At 35.3% G+C, this 27,652-nt stretch overlaps 2 protein-coding genes across 2 annotated transcripts in view; both read left to right on the plus strand.

The window, feature by feature from the left end:
* Positions 1 to 47: 47 nt before the first annotated feature.
* LOC135843203 (fatty acid synthase-like) lies at positions 48 to 19,618 on the plus strand. Its single transcript, XM_065360996.1, has 37 exons — positions 48 to 369; positions 470 to 607; positions 685 to 858; positions 965 to 1,159; positions 1,259 to 1,497; positions 3,038 to 3,277; positions 3,373 to 3,570; positions 4,146 to 4,277; positions 4,534 to 4,764; positions 4,851 to 5,040; positions 5,108 to 5,340; positions 5,410 to 5,714; positions 7,840 to 8,092; positions 8,183 to 8,291; positions 8,379 to 8,639; positions 8,779 to 8,958; positions 9,046 to 9,197; positions 9,282 to 9,449; positions 11,474 to 11,614; positions 11,695 to 11,850; positions 11,991 to 12,193; positions 12,436 to 12,675; positions 12,757 to 12,880; positions 14,269 to 14,442; positions 14,768 to 14,947; positions 15,033 to 15,231; positions 15,329 to 15,509; positions 16,216 to 16,361; positions 16,537 to 16,784; positions 16,868 to 17,195; positions 17,285 to 17,437; positions 17,507 to 17,701; positions 17,965 to 18,114; positions 18,250 to 18,371; positions 18,462 to 18,706; positions 18,822 to 19,061; positions 19,228 to 19,618. The coding sequence occupies exons 1-35, from the start codon at positions 219 to 221 to the stop codon at positions 18,474 to 18,476; spliced, it is 6,504 nt and encodes a 2,167-aa protein (XP_065217068.1). The 5' UTR covers positions 48 to 218; the 3' UTR covers positions 18,477 to 18,706; positions 18,822 to 19,061; positions 19,228 to 19,618.
* Positions 19,619 to 24,261: 4,643 nt separating this feature from the next.
* Positions 24,262 to 27,652, plus strand: part of LOC135843202 (fatty acid synthase-like) — a 36,176-nt gene continuing 32,785 nt past the window's right edge. Inside the window, exons 1-8 of the mRNA XM_065360995.1 lie at positions 24,262 to 24,504; positions 24,601 to 24,738; positions 24,823 to 24,996; positions 25,097 to 25,291; positions 25,399 to 25,637; positions 25,848 to 26,078; positions 26,172 to 26,369; positions 27,486 to 27,617. Of these exons, the coding sequence (XP_065217067.1) occupies positions 24,354 to 24,504; positions 24,601 to 24,738; positions 24,823 to 24,996; positions 25,097 to 25,291; positions 25,399 to 25,637; positions 25,848 to 26,078; positions 26,172 to 26,369; positions 27,486 to 27,617 (1,458 nt within the window). The 5' untranslated portion in view covers positions 24,262 to 24,353. The remainder of the gene's footprint in view (positions 24,505 to 24,600; positions 24,739 to 24,822; positions 24,997 to 25,096; positions 25,292 to 25,398; positions 25,638 to 25,847; positions 26,079 to 26,171; positions 26,370 to 27,485; positions 27,618 to 27,652) is intronic.

A 27,652-nucleotide genomic window follows, 5' to 3' on the forward strand; every position in this document is an offset into this window, starting at 1 on the left:
ACATTTTAAATTGCGATTTAGAGTAAATAATGCGTCAATTGGTATGTTATGTGCGTCATTTAATGAGGCCACCTCCATCGTCATATTGGATTATTGCAACTTATTTTCTGATATAAAAACGGAATAATCTTGTTTCAAAGCTCTATACATTGTTGCACTACCGCGTGTTTGTCAAAAATCCGATTTTTTTTCTTCACAAATAGAAAATACCAACATCGATGGCGACCCAAAACGAAAATTATCACGATGACGACATTGTGATCACTGGAATTTCAGGAGCATTTCCAAACAGCGACAATTTTGAAGAATTCAAACAGAACTTATTGAAAGGGAAAGACATGATCTCAGAAGTTGACATACCTGGTGGCAGTAAGTTATAACATAAATAGGCTATATTATTAGGTAATTATAACACGGGTGAAAATTTCTGAAAACATTTGTTCTGTTTCCTCATGATGACGCGCAACAGCAACAGTGAAAGGATTGATTAAGACAATCGATCGTTTTGATTATACTTTCTTCCACATGAATCATCCCCAGGCCGAAGGAGCGCTCATTGCTACGAGACTTTTGCATGAAAAAGCATTCGAAGCTGTACTGGATGCGGGTACCTGCCATCTTCATATTAACTAAGAGCTATCGACGCAATCGCACAAAATTTATAAATTCTGAAATTTTCCCAAGGTTACAATTTGCAACAAATAAAAGGTAAAAAAATAGCTATTATTTGCGGTCTATGGGAAATGAGTTCCGAAAATGATCCAGCTCATGATGTCATTGTGGAACAACACGATGGAAATTCCTTAGCACACATTTTCATGTGTGCTAACAGAATATCGTATCATTTGGACGTACACGGTAATAAAATATGTACATTGTACACCAATATTAGGCATGCACAAGAAGCAATCTTTATACATTCCAATCAATACTTACTTTGATTGAATTTGTATGTTTGCAACAGGACCTAGTTGCTGTGTGAATACAGCATGTTCGTCATCGGCGTACGCTTTAGACATGGCCATTAAATACATTCAAAGTAACCAATGCGAAGGAGCGATTGTGTGTTCGGCTAATTTTAGCTTTTCCGACGACGACGGAAATTTATCATCGTCGGTCATCCATAGTAGAACGATTTCTTCACCTTTTGACGCAAAGGGTAAGTAAGTAGTTGATAACTCGCAAACATGGTATTCGCCATTCGGTCTATGAAAATTCAGTATGTTCGCGCATTTCCGCTAATATGGTAATGTTTCAGCTGATGGATATAATAGAAGCGAAGCTGCGATTGCCATGTTTTTACAGAAAAGAAAATACGCCAAAAGAATCTACGCAAACGTCATTCATTCGTTAATAAATTGCGAGGGGTACAAAGCAGATGGTATCACGCACCCTTCAATCAGTCAACAAAGAGAACTGTATGAACAATTCTATGAAACGATTAACATCGATCCGAGATGCATCTCATATATAGAAGCTCACGGTACAGGAACACAGGTATTCTTAAAATACATTGCCACATTCTTTTTGGGTAAGCAATAAGGGCTTAATTGAAAAAAAAATGGTCAAAAGCTGGAAGGCAAGGTACGTGAGAAATCATAAATCAAGTACCTAGGTCCCATAAGGTACATATCATTTTTTACTCATTAGATATATAGTTAGAGGCCCGCATAAGGATCTATTGCACCCCTCGCTGATCCTCCGGGACAACTTTTTTCTCAAAGAGGGAGTCCTAAGGAACATTTCTAGCTCTTGTCCTAAAAAAAAAAATGATCCTACTTACAAAATGGCGGCCAATCGGTCATTTTGATTGACAGGTCAGCCGAAATAGCAGATTTTGCGTTCCAACATAGGACTTGAACGAAATTTGTTTAACCGTACAAAGGAAGATGGAAAGAGCAGGCAAAAATTCATCACCTGTAAAAATTTCAAGTGGTAAAGTGCCTTTTTCGATTTTTGGTAAATTTTCAAAAATCAAATTTTGCAGGTCAAAATTGTGGGAAAAAATCAAAATTTCACCAAATTGACCTAGAAAGGTAAAATTTGGGATACACCGTATTTTCGACCCGCCAAATCGATTGGAACCGTTTTGAGCAGTTCTGGAGCTTCCAGCAGATTTTTGAAACTCGAAATTCCTACAAAAATGTCATCAAATGGAGATAGAAAGCCGAAATTTATTCTGCAATCCAATTTCAACACCTTCAGACGACTTCAGGAGGGTTCTAGTCATTTCAGAGCCTCCGGTGACTTTTTGAAAATTACTTGAGTCTCCGCTCTCCGTCAGATTTTTTAAACTTGAAAATAAACGGAGATGGAAAGCCGAAAACTTCAATACGCCTCGAAATGGACTGCATGGTGGTTTCAAATGGTTTTGAAGCTTCCAGCTACTCTTTTGGGAATTTCAATTTTCCAAAAAACGCCATATATAACCTTTCAAAAAGTCGCATGGAGGCGCCAAAATGACTTGAACCCATCTGAAGTCGTCTTCAGAGGGTGTTAAAATTGGATTGCAGAGTAAATTTCGCCTTCCCATCTCCGTTTAATGAAATTTTGGGGAAATTCCAAGTTTCAAAAATTTACTGGAGGTTCCAGTAAGTTTCCAAAAGTCGCTGTAGGCTCTAAAACGACTTAAAATCCACCTGCAGTTGACTTCGTAGCGTATTGAAATTAGTTTGCGGAATGAATTTCGGCTTTCCAACTCCATTTGATGAAACTTTGTGGGAATTTCGAGTTTTAAAAATCTGCTGGAGGCTCAAAAACTGCTCAAAACGGTTTGAAACAGTTTCCAATCGATTTGGCAGGTCGAAAATAGGGTTTATCCCAAATTTCAACTTTCTTCGTCAATTTGGTAAAATTTTGATTTTTTCCCCTCATTTTTGGCCTAAAGGGACACATTTTTTTTAGGATAAGGGCTAGAAATATTCCTTAAGACTCCCCTTTTAAGAAAAAAGTTGTCCCGGAGGATCGACGGGTGCGTACAATAGATCCTTATGCGATCTCCCCAACCAGACAGAATATTTCACTAATGCTTGTTTAGGTAGGAGATATTGTAGAAGGGGCATCGATTGAAGAGTTTTTCTGTCAAGGACGCGAAGCACCATTAAAAATCGGATCGGTCAAATCAAACATGGGCCAATTGGGCCATGCAGAAGGAGCTTCTGCTTTATGCAGCATTGCTAAATTAATCGTAGCTTTTGAAACTGGTACCATTCCTAGTAATCTGAATTTCACATGCCCAAATCCGAATATTAAAGGTTTACTTAATGGACGGCTGCAGGTACATACATACATTAAATAACAATATCAATTCAATAATTGTGAAATACATAAATGCACTCAATCGACAATCTTGTTGACTTTATTTTCACTTAGATTGTTACAGAACCAACACCTTTAGAAGGGCATTACTTTGCGTTAAATTCATTCGGAATAGGTGGCGCTAATAGCCACATTTTGTTGTCACCTCACAATAAAATTAAACAATCCAGTCAATTCGAAAAAGTACAAATACCAAAAATACTAACCGTTTCTGGGCGCACAGAAGAAGCAGTCGACTCCATTTTCAACGACGTAATATAGAATCTTCGATTAAGTACCTAGTAGATAAATGTACTAAAGGGTGGAGTTTTTGAACGTTTTTTTTCAATTTTTTTAAATTAACAAGAACAATTAAAAATTGGAACTGTTGCGTTCCAAAATATTTTCCCAGTTTCAGGAATGATTCCGATCAGTATTTTGGTAAATACGTTATGTCATAACGTATGTATTTGCCGAAAAAAAATTTCGAACCAGGAATTTATCCAAAAAAAAAAAAATTGCCATCGGCGAATTTTCAACCTCTCAGTAGAACCCTAAAAGTGGTATAGGATTTCAACAGGCATGGATGCCGTAGAGCGATGCAGGATTTCAAATACTTTCAAGCTCCGTCTTTGAAGGTCCAAATCTCCCCTCCACGGGAATATCTGATACTAAAATTTTGTATGGGTAATTTTCAACTCAAAATGAAGATTTCTGTAGAATTTGGTGAAACTCCGCCGACTTTTTTTTTTCGCGATCCACCCTATATATACATGTACCTGCATCCGTACATACATTATGCACTTTATAATCCAAAATGTTCCACTAATTTACTTAAAATTGTTAAGATTGAAAAACATTTTCAAGACGAAGAGTATGTGGCTTTGTTGCACGAAATTTTCAGCGATGAAATACGTGGTCATCATCAAAGAGGATTCATCATTCTGCACGAAAACAAAGATCATACAAAATCCAAAACGGTAAGAAAATTAGTCAAAATGCTGAATTTTATAACTTGTAAACAGAGAGTACATGGTTAATGTTTTCATTTCTCTCTTCTCACGGGTTCTCAAGGTTTCCATGTTGGCGAAACAAATTGGATGGCACCCCATCATAAACTGTCCAAATCAGTTTGTTTACACAACATGGAAACCTAGATAAGCTCTAAAAGGTTGATGGTTATTTCACAAAAATGGAGAACAATCCTTTTGACACAGACCAATAAAAACTTTTCAGTATTTTTCTGGCGAGAAGCGACCTATATGGTTTGTCTTTGCCGGTATGGGTTCCCAATGGTCCGGAATGGCTAAATCATTGATGAGCATACCTATATTTGCCGAATCGATCAAAAAAAGTCATCAGATAATGCAATCAAAACAGATCGATTTGATTAAAATAATCACTGACGATGATCCTAAAATATTCGACAATGTTTTGAATTCATTCGTTGGAATAGCAGCTGTTCAAGTACCTACTTAGCAATCAAACTCGAATTTTTTTATCTTGACATAAAATCTCGCATAGAATTATGATCGAGTTGCTTTGGCCAACAGATAGCTTTGGTTGACGTTTTGCAAGCGATTGGAATACGACCTGATGGAATAATAGGTCATTCGGTAGGAGAATTGGGGTGTGCATATGCTGATGGATGTTTTACATCTGCACAAATGATTCTTGCCGCTTATTATCGTGGTTTAGTCTCAGTAGAAACTAAATTGATTCACGGCATGATGGCTGCTGTTGGTAAGTGTACATTAATATCATTCGATAATTTTGGCTAAAAATTACTAATCATCACATGGCCTCACAGGTGCGAGTTACGAAACACTGAAGGAGCTCGTCACAAGTGAAATTGACATTGCTTGTCACAATGGTCCGACAAGCTGCACAATATCTGGCCCTACACCAGAAGTGGAACAATTCATCGAAACTTTGAAAGAAAAAAACATTTTTGTCAGACCAGTGAACTCATCAAACATAGCATATCACAGTCGCTACATTACACCGCTGGGCCAGAAATTATCACTGTTACTAAACAACGAAGTATGTAAGCCTATAATTCGACAACTTCAGCACCTTGTAAAATTTCAAACGCAATTATAAATTTATCAGGTTGTATCGGAACCAAAATTGCGTTCAAAAAAATGGATATGTACATCGGCTCCTGAACACAAATGGGACACAGATCAAGTGAAATATTCTTCGGCAGAGTATCACACAAATAATTTACTCAGTCCTGTTCTTTTTGAAGAAGGTTGTCGTCACATACCCAGAAACGCTATAACTATTGAAATAGCCCCTCACGGATTATTGCAAGCTGTGCTGAAACGTTCGTTACCTGAAACTGTAACAAATATACCCTTAACACTAAAAAACAACAAAAATGGAGTTGAGTTTCTCTTGAACTCGTTGGGGCGGTAAGTCCATATCTTTTACTTCTCACAAAAATTTTGCGAAGGCAGAATTTTGAAAAATTAGAATTCTCAAATCAAATCAAGCTTTATTGTATGTACAAGTGTTACAAATACAACAATTTATAGATAGCACTCGTGGCCCTAAGATGGGGCAAAATCCTCCCCCAGCCTGCACCATTCTTTCCTGTTCTGGGCGATCTTTTGAAAATCGTGATGGGTCAGTAGTTTCCTAAAGTCGTCCCTCCACCTAGCCCTCTGTTTCCCTTGTCTTCTTGTCCCCGTATTGAACCAGAAAGTGACTTTTTGTGTCCACCTGTTGTCCCTTAATCTAGCCACGTGACCCCCCCCACCCCAATTTTTTTAATTTTATCAGTTTGGCTGCATTCCGATTATTTTTCAATTTCATTTTAATTGTTTTGATTCTAATCCGATCTCCTTTTTTAAAATTTAGCATGGATCTTTCCAGTTTTAATTTTTTTCCCAATAATGGTTATGTCGTAGCTTTCACCCACATTGTTAAGTAATTTTGTTTTTGATAAATTCATTGTCAACCCCGCGTTTTCCCCCTTTCATTTAGTTCTGCTATCATTTTTTCAAGCTCCTGTTTTGTCCCTGCTACCAGTGTTGCATCATCTGCAAATCTCAGGTTGCTCAAGTACTCCCCATTAATTTTTAGACCCCTCTTTTCCCATCCCAGATCTCTGAACACCTCCTCCAAACTGCTATTGAACATCAGGGGTGACAAGGGATCCCCGGAAAAAGTTCTCCAGATACGTCTGTAATTATTCTTCCTTTCAACTTTGTGTATAGTTCTCTTATGATCCCAACAAAGAAGGGAGGGACCCCCTATCTCTCCAAGGTCAATAGCAGAAATTCATGTTTTAACAAGTCAAAGGCTTTAGTGAAATCTATGAAGGCTAGGTGGAGTTCTATTTGATATTCCTTACATTTTTCTATTAATTGGTTTAGGACCTAAAGATGATCTATTGTGAAAAACCCCAAGCGAAAACCAGTCTGAGCCTGTTCTCTAGGTTGATATAAAAAATGTCAAAGTCTCCTCTCTAGAATTTTTAAGAAGATTTTAAAAATATTAGAACTTAAAGAAATAGGTCTGTAATTGTTAATTTTGTCCCTTTCTCCTGTTTTAAAGATTGAAATGATATCTGAATATTTCCAATCTTTGGGTATCTTTTGTTCTTTCAAGATTTTATTAAAGAATTTGGTCGACACTTTTATAACAATTTCCTCACCTATTTTAAAGCATTCATTGGTAATTTTGTCTGGGCCCAGAGATTTGTTGTTTTTCAAATTTTTTATAGCCCACTCCACTTCTCTAGATAAAATTTCAGGCTCCGAAAACTCTATTCCTAGTGCATTTCCTGATAGATTCAAATAATTTTTGTCTTCGTATATTTTTGAATAGAATTGAGTTGCATGTTCATTAATTTTGTTTCTATCACAAATTCTATTATTCCTTTCATCAGAGAGGTAAGGTGTGTAAATTTTTCCCAGACATTGTTTTTTTTTTTAAACTGTTTCAAGTTTTTGGTAGATTCCATAATTTCTAAAATGTAATTTTCGTTTTTTTCCTTTATTGAAAATCCTCAACTCTGATTTTATTCTTTCTATTTTTGTTTTTGTTGTTTTATGTTTCTTAAGTTTTAGTTTTTCTCTTTCCTGAATCAAGATTTTTATACCTTCTGGTAATTTGTTGGGATTTTATTGTTTCGTTTTTTATTTGTGTGTTTTCATCGGCCTTTATTAAGGCTTTCTCTATGAGTTCATCTATGTAATCTATCTCCCCATCCCAATCTATTTCACTGAGACTTATGTTTAGTTCATTTTGGTATGCATGCTTATTTTCCTCTGAGGGTCTTCCACAACGTTTATTGGTTACAGTTTTATGGGATTTTTGAGGGGTTTGGAGATAATTTGAGTTTTGAACAGCCAGAGTGCATGATATTACTCTATGATCAGAATTGTAGGGGAAATTATAAATAACCTCAAAATTTGTGGTATTTTTCGAGTTTAAAGGAGTTAGCATGTAGTCTATTTCACTTTTAAATTAGTGGTTAGGTGCTTCCTACTAAAGAACCAATCGAGGTATTAATATGAGTAAACTTGACAGAATGTATGAAGCTGGATGCGTTCCAAAGTTGAGTGCTTTATACCCACCAGTGGAATTTCCAGTTAGTAGATCGACTCCAACAATCTCATCGTTAATTAAATGGCAGCACGATGAACAGTGGTCAGTTGGAAAACTAGAAAAAGATCACTGCGTTGAGCGAGTATATGATATCAGAACAACGAATGATAAATATAAATTTATAAAAGACCATGTCATCGATGGAAGGAATTTATACCCTGGTATGGGCTACTTGGTAAGTGTGCTTGATAGGTCCGACACTGAACCGTACGTATTTCTTATTTTTACCATACAACGTACCTACCCAATAATCCCACTTTTCCAGTGGTTGGTCATAGAAGCGGTAAGTCACATTAGAAACAAGAAAAATACAAAGATGCCTGTAGTTTTTGAAAACGTTCGTTTTGAGCGAGTTGCCATCGTTCCGGAAAAAGGTTCGCCAGAATCATTTAATTAATATCTAAGTTGTGTTGAATACCTACGTCGCACGTTATCTAACGCAGCAGAATACCTCATTTTAGATAAACTGAAATTACTGGTATCAATTACTGCCGGTGATAAATACTTCAATGTAACAGAAAATGGTCAAGTTCTGGTTTCGGGCACAATACGAGTACTTGAAAATGTTGATAAAGAAATGATGAATGTGCCGCCAGTTGATAGCTCCATTTCAAAGTTTGATTACTCGTTTTTGAATGCTAATGATTTCTATAAAGAATTGAGGCTAAGAGGATACCAATACAAAGGGTCATTCAGACAAGTTGATCGAGTGAATTATGAAGGTGAGTGCATACTGCATAGTCTTTGATTCAACCCCCCCCCACCCACCCACCCACCCACCCAAAAAAAATTATTGCAATTGTATTGTAACATTGGTATAGATACATTAACCTACCTACATTATTAAAATTCATATTTTAGGAACTTATGGCGAGATATTGTGGAATGATAATTTCGTTACCTTCATGGATAATATGGCCCAACTGCAGATACTCAGTATGGATACTCGCGAACTTCTCATACCAACGTTCGTTCGTAAAATCGTTATCGATTTCGAAAAACATTACCAACAAGTACAGTTATCAGACAAAGATGAGCCGCGTAAGCGTTTTTCGAGTAGTAGATACTTACTCCTTCGAGCAATTAAATTTTTATGCACCTACTCAATTGGCGAATATTCTACCGCAGGAATTCCCGTTCATTTTTATCCCAGGCATCGTCTAGTGAGCTGTGGAGGTATCCAGATGATTGATTGGTGCTTCAAAGCCATCAGTCGTCAGAAAAATCTAGCCGAGCCGGTTTTAGAAAAATACGACTTTGTACCTTACATTAATGATGAGGTTAGCAACTAGTACGAATCTAACTGCAATGAGCCCTACATGATTTAGAACGTAATGATTTACGCAAAAACCGATTTTCATTAGATAATGGAGTTGAGTCTGGCGATTCATACTTGCACGTATATTGCATTTGCAAACATATTGGAAATTCAAGTGAAGACATATGAATTAGTTGATCACGATAATCATTCCAAAGGCAGCATAATGTCATCAGCAGTATGGAAGTCACTGAACAGTTTACCAACAATACAGGTACAGCTTTTACAAAAATGCAATACTTAAGTTGGCGATATAAAGAAGAGATAGGTAGAGATACGTCAACATCCCACCAACAAGAAAAATACGAGTGAAGCAGGAGAAGGTGGATAAATCATTCAAGGTCGTCGAGAAGGGGGCAAAGATGGCTGTTTTCAGGGCCTGTGATGAAAGAAAAACCTGTTCTTTCACTTCTCAAAACACAAATTGTCAAAAGCTTTTGCCCTCGCAACGCTAAAATTTGTTTCCTTTTTCTTTTTCAAAATTAAAATTTCTGAAAAAAAAAGTTTTCAAGTGAAAAAATAAACCTCTTGAATAAAAAGTACCTATCGTTTTTATACCTCTCGAAATCAAATTTTCAATTACCTTTTCTATGCTTGACTCTGGCCAACTTTTTTCTTGTTTTAAAATGGAAAAAAAATTTTAACAGAAAAAATAACACAGTAATTAACAAACCATTATTCGATCATTTTATTCCATTAGAAAATAACAACAAGAATATCCGAAAAAAACCACACAGGTATTAAAATAGGTACCTACTTAATTCGAAATAGGTGATAAAACATGGTTTTGGAGTGGCTACAAAGATCGCACCACTAAAATCAACAATCTGTTTTGAACTCAACTCTTTTTTCGCATTCCTCTCAAGAATTAAGAAACAGATTTTAAAAATATAAATATTTACGATGATGTGAGATTAAAACTGTGACTTCATGTCAGATCACTGTATTCTTAATCAACCTAATAAATATAGTTACTAGATATTATGTTTCAGTGAATATTGTCTAGGGTGGTGTGCTGAATAACATACTAAAAGTCCCCGCCCCTACCCCACGAGCTAACCCCCCCCCCCCCACAGTGGATCAAAGCCCCCCAAAATCAGTGTTTCATCAAGAACTCCTGAAATATTGAATTTTGAGTAAAATGAGCCCAGTGATTATTTCATCTCCTCCTCAATACCTATCAAATGAGCTATCGACCAACTCCCTAGCCTCAAGGGGGGTGGCGTTACGACCCCTCAAAGTGATGTGATTTCAATTATTTTACATTTTATGATTTGGGACTTGTAACCTGTTCTAATTGATAAAATGAAGTCAAACTTGGGGAATGGGATTCTTTTGGGAGCTAGAGTTTATCTCTGGAGTGGAGGGGGGGGGGGTCAAAGTTGAAATTACAGAAAGGTCATTTTTTTGGAGGGGCATAACATGACCCCAAATGGATGAAAAGGGCCCAAAATCATACCATCGGACAGTACCCTATCTGTGATCAACATATCCAAATTTTAGCTTCCTAGGTCATCCCCACTCCATTTAAGATGGAAAAAACCAAAAATAGTGGCAAAATAAGGGGATTTTTAGCTTAATTCCGCTTTAAATGGGGTGTGGATGACCTAGGAAGCTGAAATTTGGATATGTTGATCACAGATAAGATACTGTCCGATGAATGATTTTGGACCTTTTTCATCCATTTAGGGTCATGTTATGACCCTCCAAAAAATGACCTTTCTGTAATTTTCAACTTTGACCCCCCCCCTCCACTCCAGAGATCAACTCTAGCTCCCAAAAGATTCCCATTCCCCAAGTTTGACTTCATTTTATCAATTAGAACAGGTTACAAGTCCCAAATCATAAAATGTAAAATTATTGAAATCACATCACTTTGAGGGGTCGTAGCGCCACCCCCCCTTGAGGCTAGGGAGTTGATCGATAGCTCATTTGATAGGTATTGAGGAGGAGATGAAATAATCACTGGGCTCATTTTACTCAAAATTCAATATTTCAGGAGTTCTTGATGAAAAACTGATTTTGGGGGGCTTTGATCCACTGTAGAGGGGTTAGCTCGTGGGGTAGGGGCGGGGACTTTTAGTATGTTGTTCAGCACACCACCCTAGACAATATTCTCCAAAAAAACCTTTGTTTGCAATTATGTTTGGGTTCGCCCATTTTTTTCTGCTATTTGCCTGGGCTATAAGTTTTCCATGTGACAAGCAATTCCTAAATATAAAATTAGTAATTTTCCAGCCCAACGTCACAATTTTGACTAGCCGTGATCAAATGACTGAAATTCAAGTACCAAATGAAATTAACATATCGACTGAAAAATTACCCAACGATAAAAGCAGCTCGATAATTATTTTATCGAATATATCGCACAAAATGGATGTACGTAAACTGAAAATTTTGCAAGTTGAAAATTATTTTGTTACACACATACCTACACGCTGGTGGCTTCTTCTCCACAGATGCTTGAAAATATACACGGAGCCTTAAAAGAAGATGGATTCCTTATTACAAAAGAACCGGCCGATAAGGATTTCAACACGTACAAAAAAATAGGGTTCAACGTTTGCTTCAGTCGTAAGATCAACGAAACAGAAAGAATTTTACTCTTGAATAAGGTACCTAATCTATGTTTCGTTATGCATTATGTTGTAGCAATCAATGAATTCTGAAATATCAGCGAATTAAATAAATAGATGTATCGAACATGAACGCTAATATTCCATTAACAAAGAGTGAAAATGATTAAAATTAACAGATGGTGAAAAATGAATCAGTTTACAAAGCTGTAGAAATAACCAGCAATACGTTCGGTTGGGTTACAAATGTCCAAAATGAATTAGCAGCCATTGATCCCGGACGAAACGAAAAACTGGTCATTTATGCCGAAAAAGATCCAAAAAATGGAATACTGGGATTTTTCAATACCTTAAGAAAAGAGGAAAAAGGAAAGAATCTGAGGTAAGCTTTTTGTGTATTTTTGGTAAGTAAGTAGGTATGCAAAACATCGATAGAAATCGGAAATTTTCGCTGATGATGAAAATTTTAGAATCGTATTTTAATGCAACCATTTACAAAATTATCTACAGAGCTGCATAAATTTGATCGGATGGAATAATTTTTTTCAATGCAAAAACAAAACACTGGTATGTACTAAGTAAACAATAATTATTGATTTATTTTGTCCTTATTTCAACTTATAGATGCGTTTACACGATGGATAAAAAAGTGCAAGATTTTTCGTTGGAACATTCATTTTACAGAGATCAACTGGATAAGAATTTATGCCAGAATGTCTACAAAAATAGTCAGTGGGGCGCTTATTGCCATTTTATAACTGATCCAGTTGACGAAATAGAAACCACTCATGCACAGAACATACAAGAAGAACGCGGAGATTTCTCATCCTTCAAATGGATTGAAATATCGCCAAATCTACAAGAGTATAACAAACCTTTCTCCATGTGACAGCTTTTATTTTTAGTCAAACGAATTCATTGTTTTCTTTCGTTTTAATTTTGCAGATTTGAAAATTCTCAAAAAAATACCATTCATGTATATTACAGCAGTTTGAATTTCCGTGATGTTATGATAACAAGCGGAAGAATGTCAGCAGAGGACCTACCTAGTTACCACCGACTAAGACGAGTAAGTACCTCTACCTACCTATTATGATAAATATGAAATAAGGCACTATTTTTTCGAACAAATCATCGATAACATCTCAACTTGCAGATAAATTTTGGGTTAGGACATAAAAATATGTACCTAATGGAAACAGCGTACAAAAAAAAATAAAATAAACAAAGACCAGGCTACATTTTTGTACAAAGCACTGAAACTTACTATCTTTCGATGTTTGGAGAATGTGATTGAGGTCCGAAGTCAAATTGGTCGTGATTTCAAGCCAAATTTTTTTATTCATTTTCTAGATAGCTTTGGAAAAGCTGTCATAAAAAAAACTTGACATGAAATTCAACACCAATAAACTCGCGGATAAGCCGACTTTGAGATCGTTTTGAATGACTTCGACACTACGTTTCAGAATCAGCTTTTCTTTCTGCAGGTTCAAATTCATAATACCTGCCTACCACAAGTCGATTTTATAGAGGTTAAAAATACTTAGTGTTTGAAACAAATTTAAATTTTTCACGCTGACTCGTCCGCAAACAAGGAATTTTCAATTTGAAAAATCGAAATCCTATAGTCTACATGGAGAAAATTTTGAATTTGTATTGGTGAAAACAAGTTTTAAAAATTGTTTCACGAACGCTAGAGATGTTGAACTTTATTTGGAGCTCCTTTATGACAATTTCTTTCCAAAATTGAGAACTACAAAACTTCAGTACATAGGTGCTCCAAAACTACTCGTAATGGTCGAAAACTTGATGCAAATTAAATCTCGCCTCTCAACCCACATTTAGTTGAATTTGGCTCCCCAACGACAAATTATGTGCAAGCTTGTCACGTCGCTTTAATAAAAAAAAAAAAAAAAAATAGCTTAGTTACTTGGAAAGAATTTCTATCAACTTATATGTTCGATAGAGGTACCTAAGTATATGTGACCGTGCATATTAAAACAGACCTTACGACTTTTTTTTCACTTTTGAGTTAAATACGGATTATTATGTAAAAAATGCAGAATTTTTCAAAAAAGTTGGTCTCAAGAACAATGGAGCATGTTTAGTACCTTAAACATGCATGTTTGTTAGCTGCGTTTGCAAAACATTGACGTTTTTCCGTTAGGTCGCTTTTAACTTGCACAACATTTTCATGCATAAAAACTTTTTTCTGTTAGGTTGGTTTCAACTTACACAGTAAAACAATAATTGTTAGCAACTTTGGAATCTCTGCCACCACCAGGACAACCCGAATGTTACGCGGGTAGCCGCGGAGCCCCCCGCGCAAAAAAATAATCCAAAAACTTTAAACCCATTTTTCTCAAAAACAGTTTTTTGGCTTAAGGTCTGTTTTAATATGCACGGTCACATATTATAATCTAGTGAACGTTCATCGGCTGATTGCACCCTTTCTAGAGTCACTATGGTTTTGAATATTCCGGGAAAGATGATAATGGAACACGTTGGATGGGTACTATAGACAATGAGGCAATTGCAACCACAGTTCAGCCACGTCCTGACAGTACGTGGGAAATACCAGATCATATGTCGCTGGAGGAAGCAGCCACTATTCCGGTCTTATATGCCACAGTGAGTACATTGTACATGAGTGAGTCTTGAATTGAAAGAATTATTCACATTGGTTCGATTTGCTCAAAACAGTTACCAACCTCTCACGAAAGAGTTTGAAAATCAGCCATAAAACAGCTTTTTTGAGTATTTTTAAATTTTTGAACATTTCACAAAAATTGAAAAATTAACTTTAGAACCTAAAATTTTGGTTAGGAGGTTTTAAGACATGCTCTTTTAGTGTATCTAGGTTTCATTGAAATCGGAGAGTGTGAGTTCGAACAGTTCCCTTATGAGTGAATCTTTCTCATAATAAATAACTAACCACACGTCAATGCTTTTACAGGTGGTCACGGCTTTCTTTTTCAAAATGAATTTACAAAAAAGCTGTTCAGTACTCATTCATGCAGGCAGTGGTGGGATCGGACAAGCGGCTATCAATATATGTCTTCATTACGAATGTGAGATATTTACCACTGTTGGTACTGCCGAAAAAGTACAGTTTATAAGAAAAACATTCCCTCAAGTACGAAATTCGCTAATTTTCAAGTAAACAAACAGAACAGTGATTGTAATTATGGTCCCATACTTTTCATCTGTAACATTCGTAGATTCCAGAGAGCCACATAGGTAACTCGAGAGATACATCCTTTGAGCAGCTGATAATGGAGCAGACAAAGGGACGTGGGGTTGATGTAGTTCTGAATAGTTTGGCTGAAGAGAAAATGCAAGCTTCAGTACGTTGCTTGGCTTACGACGGACATTTTTTAGAGATTGGGAGATACGATATGCTCGAAAGACACGATTTAAGTGAGTGCTAAAAAACATGCAGGACACTGCAGCTATTTCTGTAATTTCATAATAAGTAATTACGTGTAGGTACTTATATTGGAAATTTTCAAATTAGGTTTGGGACATTTCGTAAACAACATTTCATTTCATAGCATACAGTTGGGCTTGATAATGAAAACTAACCGACACCTCACACTTGCAGTAAAAGAAAAGGTTACAGAGCTTCTCAAACAAGGAGTCATAAAACCAATACAGAGGACAATTTTCCAAGCTGACGAAGTAGAATCGGCTTTTAGGTACATTTGCTTCCAGAGGCTTGATTGGGGGGGGCGGAGAGTGACACTGAAATTTTCCCAACTTTATAAACCAGATTTTCATAACTTTTCATCTTACACTCCTCACCCACCTCCTCAGATTCTTCCACCCAATTATTGACCAGATTTAGATCAAACAAATTTTGGAAGGGGGATTGAAAACAGAAAATAATGTTGAATAATTTTTAATTTTAGTGTGAAGAATTGATTATTCAAAGCGCTAAATAACATCATTATATATATATGCAAGAAGTTCCTTTTTTGGGGAAATTTCTAGTAAAACAACATTATTTTTGATGTGAGATGTCAATTTTTCTACTCTCAAACTTATGGTCAGAGAATTGAAAAGGAATATGATCTGGCCAGAGTGAAGCGAAGGCAAAAACTTCGGAAAATTTGTAATTCAAGCAGTAAAAACCTATGGTTTTTTGTCATTCTTCAATTATTCCAACTTACACAAATTTCTCTCAACTATTCCAAAGTTTTCCAACTTTTACCAATTCATCCAACTATCCCAAGAATTTCCAACCTTTTTGCCAACATATTTCCATCTGTGAGAGGGGGAGGGGAGACATCTCCTCTCGTTCGGCACGCCTCTGTTTGCTTCAAATACTTATTGCATAGTAGAGCTGAGCAAATATGTAATATTCAGCTTCTTAATGCTTCTCAAAATGTACTTGATATTCAGATTCATGGCATCTGGAAAACATACAGGAAAAGTTCTAATAAAAATCAATGATGAAGAGAATGATTATAAAGTCAAACCTATTCTAAAATCTAGGAAATGTAAGCCTCAAGTTCATTGTTCGAAGTACAGCTCATATGTTATTGTGGGTGAGTAATCTTCGCAAAGTGTGTATCAGATTAATTAGCCTATGTGATTGTAATAATGAAATACTTCAATACTTTACAAAGAAAAATTTTCACTCGTGCAAATTGTACTTAAACCTAGTAAAAAATTCTCAGTTTTGATGTTAATTTTCTTTACCCACCTAATGTGTATTTTTAGGAGGTTTAGGTGGAATAGGAATGGAACTGGCTGATTGGTTGATCTTGAGAGGTGCTCGCAATATTGTACTAAGCTCACGATCAGGAATCAAAAACGGCTACCAGGCTTATCGCATTAAATTATGGCGTTCATACGGAGTGAAAATTGTAATATTCACAGAAGATGTGACAAACGAAAAAGGTGCAAGCAATTTACTTCAAACAGCCAACACATTAGGACCAGTAGAGGGAATATTCAACCTTGCAATGGTAAATATACCAAGTTCATGGATGTAAGTTATCTATAAGTTCAAAGAATTGAATAGATCATCTAACTAATCACTGATGTGCAGATCCTGAAAGACGATCCATTCATGAAACAAACCGAAGAAAACTTCAGCCTAGCAAACGGACCTAAGGCGGTCTTAACCATGCATTTGGACAACCTGAGCAGAAAAATGTGCCAGCATTTGAAATATTTTATTGTATTTTCCAGTGCTGTTTCTGGTTTAGGTAATCAAAACCAAAGCAACTATGCCTATGCTAATTCTGCAATGGAAAGAATATGTGAAATCAGACACAAAGATGGTCTACCTTCATTGGCTATTCAATGGGGAGCTGTTGGAGATGTGGGTATAGTGGCTGAATTTCAAGAACAGGCCTTGGGGTCTGAAATTATTAGTAAGATGTGGTATTACAAGTCATGGACTTTTATAACCATAACTTTCATGTCACTGACCATGTCGATCTTCATATGTACCAATCTATAGTTTGTGGAGCACTACAACAAAAAATCAAATCTTGTTTGAACACTCTGAATACATTCATGAAACAGCCATCTCAACCCATTGTAACTAGCATAGTGGTCGCTGAAAAACGCCACAGTGAAATTGATATCACAGGCGCTGTAGCAAATGTATTAGGTAACATTCAAATTGCTTCAGTGATCCTACCTTAATTTCAATTCCATAATTTCCAAATATATCTCATAGGTATTAAAGATCTCAAAACTATAAATCAATCGTGGACATTCTCGGAATTGGGTATGGATTCTGTCCTAGCCCTAGAGCTTAAACAAATTCTCGAACTGGAATTCAATGTCATTTTCAGTCCGGAAGACCTGCAAACTATGACATTCGTTAAATTGCTTCAAATGAAAAAGGAGAAAGAAAACTCAATGATTACAGGTAACTGATTTACTTGGTGATGACCTATGGACCTCAAGTGTCACCACAAAGTACAATTAGGTATATGAACAAGATAAAATTATCCTCCCAACATCCATTCTTGTCAAAGCTATCCATTCATCCATTTTTCCGTTCATTCATTCATTCATTTCTTTATTATGAAAAAGGTTTTAAAAAAGGTGCACACTGCATGCTTAGTTGAAATAATCATGCACACATGCCAAACATCACCAAAATCTTTTTTAAAAACACAACTTTTACAGGTGAAAAAATCAAGACCCAAATGCAAACTTTTATGGAGGAAATTCTTCTCAACAAGCCAATTCGTCGAATACCACTCGATGAAAACAATATTGAAAAATCAATCGTTTTCGATGAAAATCCCACAATTTTCATGTTTCCAGGAGCGGAAGGTTTGAATTGAATTAAATACACACCTACCTACCTACCTACCTACCTACCAAATTTATTGGAATGAGAAAACCTGGACAATACTTACTTATACGTATACATATTATGTACTCACATCGCAGTATAATAATTCACAGGATTAGCTGTTACAATGCAGTCCTTGGCAAAGAATTTACCTGGTCAAGTGATATGCTTTCAGTATTATTTTGGTGAAGTGGCAGACTATACCTTTGAGGAATTACGCGATTATTTTGCCAAAGTAAGTCAACATCACAGCATACGTTATTCCTTCCTAATTCAATGATCATAAATTTCACCAAAACCCATTATTATTCACAATACATTTTAGAAAATTTCAATTTGAACCAAGAGTTCTGCCTAATTGGTCACAGTGTAGGTGGATTGATAGCTTTAGAAGTGGCCAATATTTTAGAAAAACGGGGGAAAAAAGGATACGTGTACTTGATAGAATCTTCTCCGACATATTATCAAAGAATGCAAACCAGGGAAGACCATTCCTGTGATGAAGAAATACAAATCAAAGTCTGTTCCCTCATGACGTCAGTATTTTTACCAAAAACCCCAACAGAAGAAGTAAGTACATAATAAGGATGATGAGGGATAAATAACACTAAGCAACCGCATATTTGTGTTCGGGTTGAAAATAATGAAGTTGGGGCATAATGAATGATAATTTAACCTTCCACAGATTCTTGAATCGATAAAAAAGACAATTGGTTGGCCGGCGAAGAAAAAATTATGTCCATCTTTACTATCATCAGGGCTAAAAAATGAAAACGTTGTGTATGCGCTGCTCGATAGAATTTACATTGCAACCAAAGCATTACTCAATTATCAAACCTCTCAAGTATCACTTGAATCATATGGTATTCTAATGAGATGTGTGGAGAATCCACTCGACACCGATGACGCTTACGGCTTATCAGGGGTATATTTACATTATGTACTTATTTTTCATCTGTTAATTGGTTTAATGTTTCAGTACCGCTTATAGTCTATACATGGCCATTAAAAACCTTCTAGAATTTTCAGTATAGGTAGATATTAATTTGAAGATACTTTTATCATAGTCATTTTCCTCGTTTATTTTGCAGTACTTCAAGCATCCGATACAAATTCATAAAATTGATGCAGGTCACACTACAATCTTGCATCATTCAAAAACTTCAGAAATTTTGTTGGAAAGCTCATTTTGGAAGAAATGACCAGTTATTTGTGAAATTTTATGAAGGAACTGCAGCAGGAAATTATTCACCTATAATTACATATCTATTAAGTATTGTTAATGATTTGAGTGCGAACATTCAGGAACTTAAATTATCACCTTCTCAAATTTACTGTTGGATTTTTGGAAATTGGTAGTTGTAAAAAAAATTATCCTTAAATACCTACAGGTATAAGCGCCAAGTACAAACATATAAGGTGAACATACAAAATTTCTGTGATTGTAATAAAACATCAAGTTAATAAAAGCCTAAAATTGTTTTCCGTTATACGAGTTCAATGAACAAGGACCTCCTTGATCAATTTTAAAATATGTACAAATAGGTACCTACCTAATTTAGTGCCATTTTCGGGCACTCAGTAAATTTCACTTTTCTTCTCCATCGAGTGTAAAAAAAATCTCGAATTTTTAAGGGCCGATTCCGCATACACGATTGCGTACCAAATCCGCCTGATTTTCGAGTGTTCAGATCTCGAGATCTACCCAACGAAAATCAATGAAATTTGAAATATAATACATATATAGATACTATGAAGAATTTAGAAGAAAATGTCAGATGGGTTTTCTAATTAATTGAGTAGTCTATGAAAAAACTGACATTGAAAATCGTAAAAATTAGGACACTTTTTCAATCGTTATTTTTTCTACAACTAATGACGTATTCCAAAAGTTTCAAAGTATTATTTCAAATTTCATCTAATTCCGCTCAGTAGATCGCTCTAGGTCTGAAGACGAAAAGAGTTTCTAAGCGGGGTTTACACGCTGCTAGTTTATTTGATTCAAGCAACCGCAAGTAACATTAATTTTTTAATTAATCGGCGGATTATCCATTCCATTTCATGAATTTCATGATGAAAAACAAATAAATACTCGTACAAGTGAATTTATTTGATCAGATATGATCAAATTCAATCCGGAGGAATTGATATTCATTTTCGAAAATTCGCCAAAATCTAAAAATCAATGTAGACAGCTGAAATTTGTACCACGTTCTCTTCAAAAGCATAATTGAATTATGAGTATTTTCGAGAAGTAAGTAATGAGGATGATGTGAGGAGAAAATAATCTTACACTATCTGGCATAACCAATGAAAATTTAATCTTCCACAGATTCTTGAATTGGTAAAAAAGACAGTTGGTTGGCCTTCGAAAAAAAAATTATGCTTACTTATCTTTACTATCATCAGGGCTGAAAAGTGGATGCGCTGCTCGACAGAATTCACAATGTAACTAAAGCATTACACACTTACCAAATTTCTCGAGTATCACTAGAGTCATATGGTATTCTAATAAGATGTGTGCAGGAGAATCCACTCGACACGGATGACGCTTACGGCTTATCAGAGGTAACTACATATGTATTTACAAACCTTCTTATTTTTCAGTCTGTACATGCTGATTCAAAACCTCCAGGAATTATAGTGCACTCGTATATTCATTTAAAGATAATTATCTAGTCATTTTCCTCGTTTATTTTGCAGTACTTCAAGCAACCGATACAAGTTCATAAAATTAGTGCAGGTGACACCACAATTTTGCATCATCCAAAAACTTCTGAAATTTTGTTGGAATGCTCATCATGGAAGAAAAAAACAGTTTTATTTGTGGAATTTTATGAAGCAACAGTAGCAGGAAATTATTCGCCTAAACGCGTCTTCCGTTATTTAACCAATTTTTAAAATATGAAATTACCTGCTCTAGCGCTACTCTCGAGCTTGTATTTGTATGTAGTTTTTAACTTTATTTTCATCGAATGTAAAAAAATAAAAATAAAAAAAAATCGGGGCATTCAAACATTCTATTCAATACTTGCTGGTCCCAAAGAACCGTTATAATAATATTGCAACACTGCTATAACAAAGGAACTTCTCGAGGTGTCCGCTTCCAGCTTGAAGAGGACCGCAATTTTTAGAAACAGGTTTACAAACAAAATACAGTAGTTCGTACAAATTTACTCAGTACTCATACAACAGTTTTGATTTTTTGGAATTTTTTTCTTATAAATATTGGGGTAAAAGAAAACGTACTTGAGGTGTTCACCCACAAACCTTCCCAAATGTGGATTTACTAGGTGTAAGTAATTGGCAGTTAAAGAAATCGAGAATATAAGCCATAACTCGATTTTCTATCAGTTCGATTTAATTTGCATGCTTTCCGCAGAAATTAAAAAATTCTGGAGAAATCAAAATCGTGCTGGAGGCATCATAATGACCAGAAATGGCTAAATTTAGTCCGGAGGAATTAATAGCAATTTTCAAAAATTCGCCAAAATCTAATAATCAATGTCGGCAGCTGAAATTTTAGTTATTATAGAGGTTTCATACCATGCTCTCTTCAAAAGCATGATTACATTAAGAGTGTTTTCGTAATTTTATGACCTTTCTATCCCCAATACCATGGATCAATGTTCAAAACTACTTAAATAACCACCCCCAGAAGTCGATTTATCGCATCAAAAATACATATGACATAGTCTGACAGATGAATTTTTTGTACGGTAACCGTGATTTTTTCAAACTTTTAATTCTAAAAATCTAGAATTTCCTAATTATAGTCGAAGGTTACAGTACATCTGAAACCCATATTCTATCGATTTAGAATTACAACTTACTTTAAATCGACATTACTCCGGACCGAAAAAACATACCAAAACAATTTTTTCGTCAAATATGTACCAACCTATTTGTATCTTTAGGTTTATTTTCTATAGAAATCATCGCACAGCCAATTAGAGTGGTGGGTCAAGCTCAAAAGCTCAAAAAACGACGTTTTCTACGTTTTCCCCTAAAATTATGGACAAATAAATGACGGAAATGGAAGAGAACTAAAATTGTTCAGCATGGAATTTTACCCCAAAATGTGTAATTAAAATTCATTTATACCGCGCAATTGTAGTTTCCCCCACCACACCTCTCTCAATCAAAATAGCGAAAGGGAAAAAAATGAATGATGAATGAATTATTTTTTATTTAAAGACGCCCAGCTACTTAGGCTTTTTTGCTTCTGCTGTTTTGACACAGCTTACAAATATTAGTTCATTTTGCACAGATGATTACAAATACATTCAACAATATACTTAACAACAAAATACTGTAAGTATAACATGAAAAATAAATAGGAAATATAAGTTATAGGTAACATGCAAAAGAAAAATAGCATTGAAAAAATTTGAGAAAAACCACTAAGAAAAAATTATGTGTTTAAATATCATTGAAATAGGTAAGTAAGTTAGACACTTTCATAAAAATGAACAATTTTTGGCACAGATTTTCATCATCAGCTTTCAGATGAACATATTTAAAGTCACTGCCTATATATTTTCTAAATTTGATTTGTATAGTATGCATGAGTCCAGTATTGAGTATGTTGAATGGTTACATCTAAATCACAAGTTGGACATTTTTTCTGAGAAGAGTGAGCTGTGTGTAAATGTGGTGTGGCCTATGCGGATTCTTTCTACCTAAAATTACTTTTTCTCTCCTGCTTAAGCGATATGAGGTGACTGTATTTGCTGGTATAAGGTTTTTGTATGATTAAGTTTTTTTCTTTGATAACAATCAAGTTGGTAGAATCAATATTGTAGGTGGCAAGCAGTTCTCTAGTGTGATTTCCAAAAGGTTTGTAGGTAGAGTATTGGTTTTCAAGGCTTGAATGAAAAATCTTGAAGTAATTCAGGTGGTGTGGGTTCATGGCAATCATGAGATAGTATTTTGGAGCAAGGTAGTTTCTCCTTTCTTGCAGAGTGGTGGATGCCTATTTCTGTGATGAGTTTTGAGATGGGTATGCTTCAACGAGTTTTGAATAAAAAATTCTGAATTCACCCAAAATATACATATAGAGTCCCTATGGCACAACCCCAAAAGAAAGTATTTGAGATTTGCGTCGATCTATGCTATTATTTTTAATCGTTATTGCCAATTTCGAACAATCGCCAATAATTTAGGAATTTTTTGATATCTAAAATATTGGCATCCCTGCGTTCCAAAATATTTACTCAGCTTCAGAAATGATATCTTTCAATATTTTTTCGTCATTATTGCAAAACATTTGCGAAAAAAATATTTTCAAATCACCAACTAACCCAAAAATAAACAATTTGCAAATTTTCAATTACTCAGTGGAACCCTAAAGGTGGCCTTGAATTTTGACGGCAATAGCATGATAGATTGACTCTGAATCTCAAATATGCACTTTTCAGGCATCCTCTAACTATATTCGTTCACAGAAAAAAGTTATCTCAAACACGCACTGATGCAGAATTTTCCCCCTGAAAAAAGTGTTTTTTGGCCCCCTGAGTGGGGGTGGTGGGCTATAGGCCCAAAATTATTTTTTGGGGGGTACTAAACCTTACCCTGTGAGTTTTATCAAAATCCGAGGTTGAGGACATTTTGCCTATCTCAATGGAAAATACCCATTGATTTTTAAAAATTCACCCAAAAATTCACTTCAGCACTTAAAATAATTATGGCTAGCATTGAAGAGGTGTTCGCGTTTTAATTGGATTTTGCGAATTGACATGCTGTTTACGTTTGAAAAATGTTTCTGTGAAAATATTTCTACCCGTTGGGATACCTTGTGCGACAACGGATATGAGGATGACGCGAGAATTGTTATATTATTCCAGGAAATTATACTCAAACAAATTTACATTTTGAAGGTATACATTGTTAATAATTAAACATCTCTTTAATATTCATAAAACAGAAAGTCATACGTTGAAAAGTTCGCAAAATTGCAAATAATTCATTCAAATGAACAAAAACCTTGATTACTGTACATTTTAAATTGCGATTTAGATTAAATAATGCGCCAATTGGTATGCTATGTGCGTCATTCAGTGAGGCCACCTCCATCGTCATATTGAATTATTACAACTTATTTTTTGATATAAAAACGGAATAATCTTGTTTCAAAGCTCTATATGCATTGTTGCACTACCACGTGTTTGTCAAAAACCCGATTTTTTTTCTTCACAAATAGGAAATACCAACATCGATGGCGACCCAAAACGAAAATTATCACGATGACGACATTGTGATCACTGGAATTTCAGGAGCATTTCCAAACAGCGACAATTTTGAAGAATTCAAAGAGAACTTATTGAAAGGGAAAGACATGTTCTCAGAAATTGACATACCTGGTGGCAGTAAGTTATAACATAGGCTATTATTAATTACTATAACACGGGTGAAAAGATCTGAAAACATTTGTTTTATTTCCTCACGGTGACGCGCATAAACAGCAACAGTGAAAGGATTGATTAAGACAATCGATCGTTTTGATTATACTTTCTTCCACATGAATCATCCTCAGGCCGAAGCAACGCTCATTGCTACGAGACTTCTGCATGAAAAAGCATTCGAAGCTGTACTGGATGCAGGTACTGTCATCTTCATAATTAAATAAGAGCTATCGAAGCAATCGCACAAAATTTATAAATTGAATTCTGAAATTTTCTCCCAAGGTTACAATTTGCAACAAATAAAAGGTAAAAACATAGCTGTTGTTTGTGGTCTATGGGAAACTAGTTCCGATAATGATCCAGCTCATGATGTGATTGTGGAACAATACGATGGAAATTCCTTATCAAACATTTTCATGTGTGCTAACAGAATATCGTATCATTTGGACTTACGCGGTAATAAAATATATGTAATACCGGAATATTAGGCACGCACAAGAAACGCGATCTTAAGATTCAAATCAACATTTTGATTTAATTTGTATGTTTGCACCAGGACCTAGCTGCAGTGTGAATACAGCATGTTCGTCATCGGCGTACGCTCTAGACATGGCCATTAAATACATTCAAAGTAGCCAATGCGAAGGAGCGATTGTGTGTTCGGCTAATTTTAGCTTTTCCGACGAAGACGGAAATTTATCATCGTCGATCATCCATAGTAGAACGGTTTCTTCACCTTTTGATGCTAAGGGTAAGTTTTTGGTAGGTACCTAACTTACAAACATGGTAATGTATGCGATAGGTACCTATATAATAATTCCCTATGGTCGTATTTCCGCTAATGTGGTGATGTTTTAGCTGATGGATACAATAGAAGCGAAGCTGCCATTGCCATGTTTATACAGAAAAGAAAATACGCCAAAAGAATCTACGCAAACGTCATTCATTCGTTAATCAGTTGCGAAGGGTACAAAGCAGATGGTATCATGCACCCTTCAATCAGTCAACAAAAAGAACTGTATGAACAATTCTATGAAACGATTAACATCAATCCGAGATCCATTTCATATGTAGAAACTCACGGTACAGGAACACAGGTATTCTTACAATGCACAGCCATATTCTTTGTACGTAGGTAAAAAATACGGGCGAAATGCAAAAAAAAAAAAAAATGGTCAAAAGCTGGGCTGAAGGTAAAACGTTTAAATATCATGTTTGGTACGCGAGAAATGAGATCATAAATCAAGTACCTACATACTTATAATTTTTTACTCACTAGGCAGAATATTTCATCAATACTTGTTTAGGTAGGAGATATTGTGGAAGGGGCATCGATTGCAGAGTTTTTCTGTCAAGGACGTGAAGCCCCATTGAAAATCGGATCGGTCAAGTCAAACATGGGCCATGCGGAAGGAGCTTCTGCTTTATGCAGCATTGCTAAATTAATCGTAGCTTTTGAAAGTGGTGTCATTCCTGGAAATCTGAATTTCACGTGCCCAAATCCGAATATTAAAGGTTTAATTAACGGACAGTTGCAAGTAGGTACACACCAATACATATAACTACATCCAAAATGATGAAATACTGAAATGCACTTAATCGACACTCTTGTTGACTTTATTTTCACTTAGGTTGTAACTGAACCAACACCTTTGGAAGGACGTTACTTTGCTTTAAATTCATTCGGAATAGGTGGCGCTAATGGTCACATTTTGTTGTCACCTCACAATAAAATTAAACAATCCATCAAATCCGAAAAAGAACACATACCACGGATACTAACCGTTTCTGGGCGCACAGAAGAAGCAGTCGACTGTATTTTCAACGACGTAATGTAGAATCTTCAATTAAGTAGTATATGGAATGATTCCGAGATTAGTATTTTGGCATAATTGATGCGAAATACATACTTTCGGGTCATTGTCCACGCCAAATCGGCGGATTTTTGCACGAGTGGTCTTCGATTTTTTTTCAAAATCAGATCATGTTTGGAGGTCATCAAACGACGACGAATGACGCAAACCGAACATTTTTTCGATTTTTTTTGGCGGAGCTGTGAAGTTTTAAAGTCTATCAAAATTACCAAAAATGGAAAATTTCAGTTGAAAACTCTTCCGGTTGTACGTGGTATAGAATTTTGAACTTTTTTTTCAAATTGTAGCACATTAAAATTAGTGTTACCACTTTCAAAAACCTAAAAAAATAATTTTAAAGCTTGTAATTTAAATATAACCGTAATGTCCATGAGTAAAAATTCTGAAAAAATTCTCAGTTTTAGTCCTTTTCATGTAGAATAACATATCAAAAAATTGGACTGACGTTTTTTTTTTCATTTTCAAAAAAAAAAAAAATTACAAGTTTGGCACTTATTGCAAAAATACCATCAGAAACCTAAAAAATGAAAATTTTTGCATTTTTGAGATATTTTAGTGCATTGAAAAATGTGTTTGTCCGTTTTATCTGGGTAGGTCAAGAAATGTTTGCAAGTACGGCATTATTCGCAGGATTATTCAACTATTCGTTGAATTTAATTCTTTTTTTGTCTTAATTAAGCTTAGGGGGTGAAAAATAATTTTTTTTGTTGAAAAACATCATTATAATTATGTACTTACATTATTTCGAAATAACACGCTAATTTATCACTGTACAAAATTGGACTCATATCGGTTCAATAGTTTTCTCTTGACACAAACATTTGTGATATCAAAAATTGCCCCGAAATGCTAAGATCTCCCCTCCACGGGCATCTCTGGTATTATAAAAATTTGTGTGGGTACCTCTTAACTCAAAATGAAAATTTCTGTTGAATTTATTGGTGAAAATCCGCCGATTTTTTTTTTTCGCGATCCACCCTCTTACGTATGACGTACATATTTAAGCACATAATATACATCCGTATTGGATATTTTATCAAAATGTTCCTCTGATTTACTTAAAATTATTAGATTGAAAAACATTTTCAAGACGAAGAGTATGTGGCATTGTTGCATGAAATTTTCAGCGATGAAATACGTGGTCATAATCAAAGAGGATTCATCATTCTGCACAAAAACAAAAATCATATAAAATCCAAAACGGTAAGAAAATTAGTCTAAATGCTTGCGATTAAATA

The sequence above is a fragment of the Planococcus citri genome, chromosome 4, assembly GCF_950023065.1.
Source record: "Planococcus citri chromosome 4, ihPlaCitr1.1, whole genome shotgun sequence".
In the NCBI taxonomy this organism is placed as follows: domain Eukaryota; kingdom Metazoa; phylum Arthropoda; class Insecta; order Hemiptera; family Pseudococcidae; genus Planococcus; species Planococcus citri.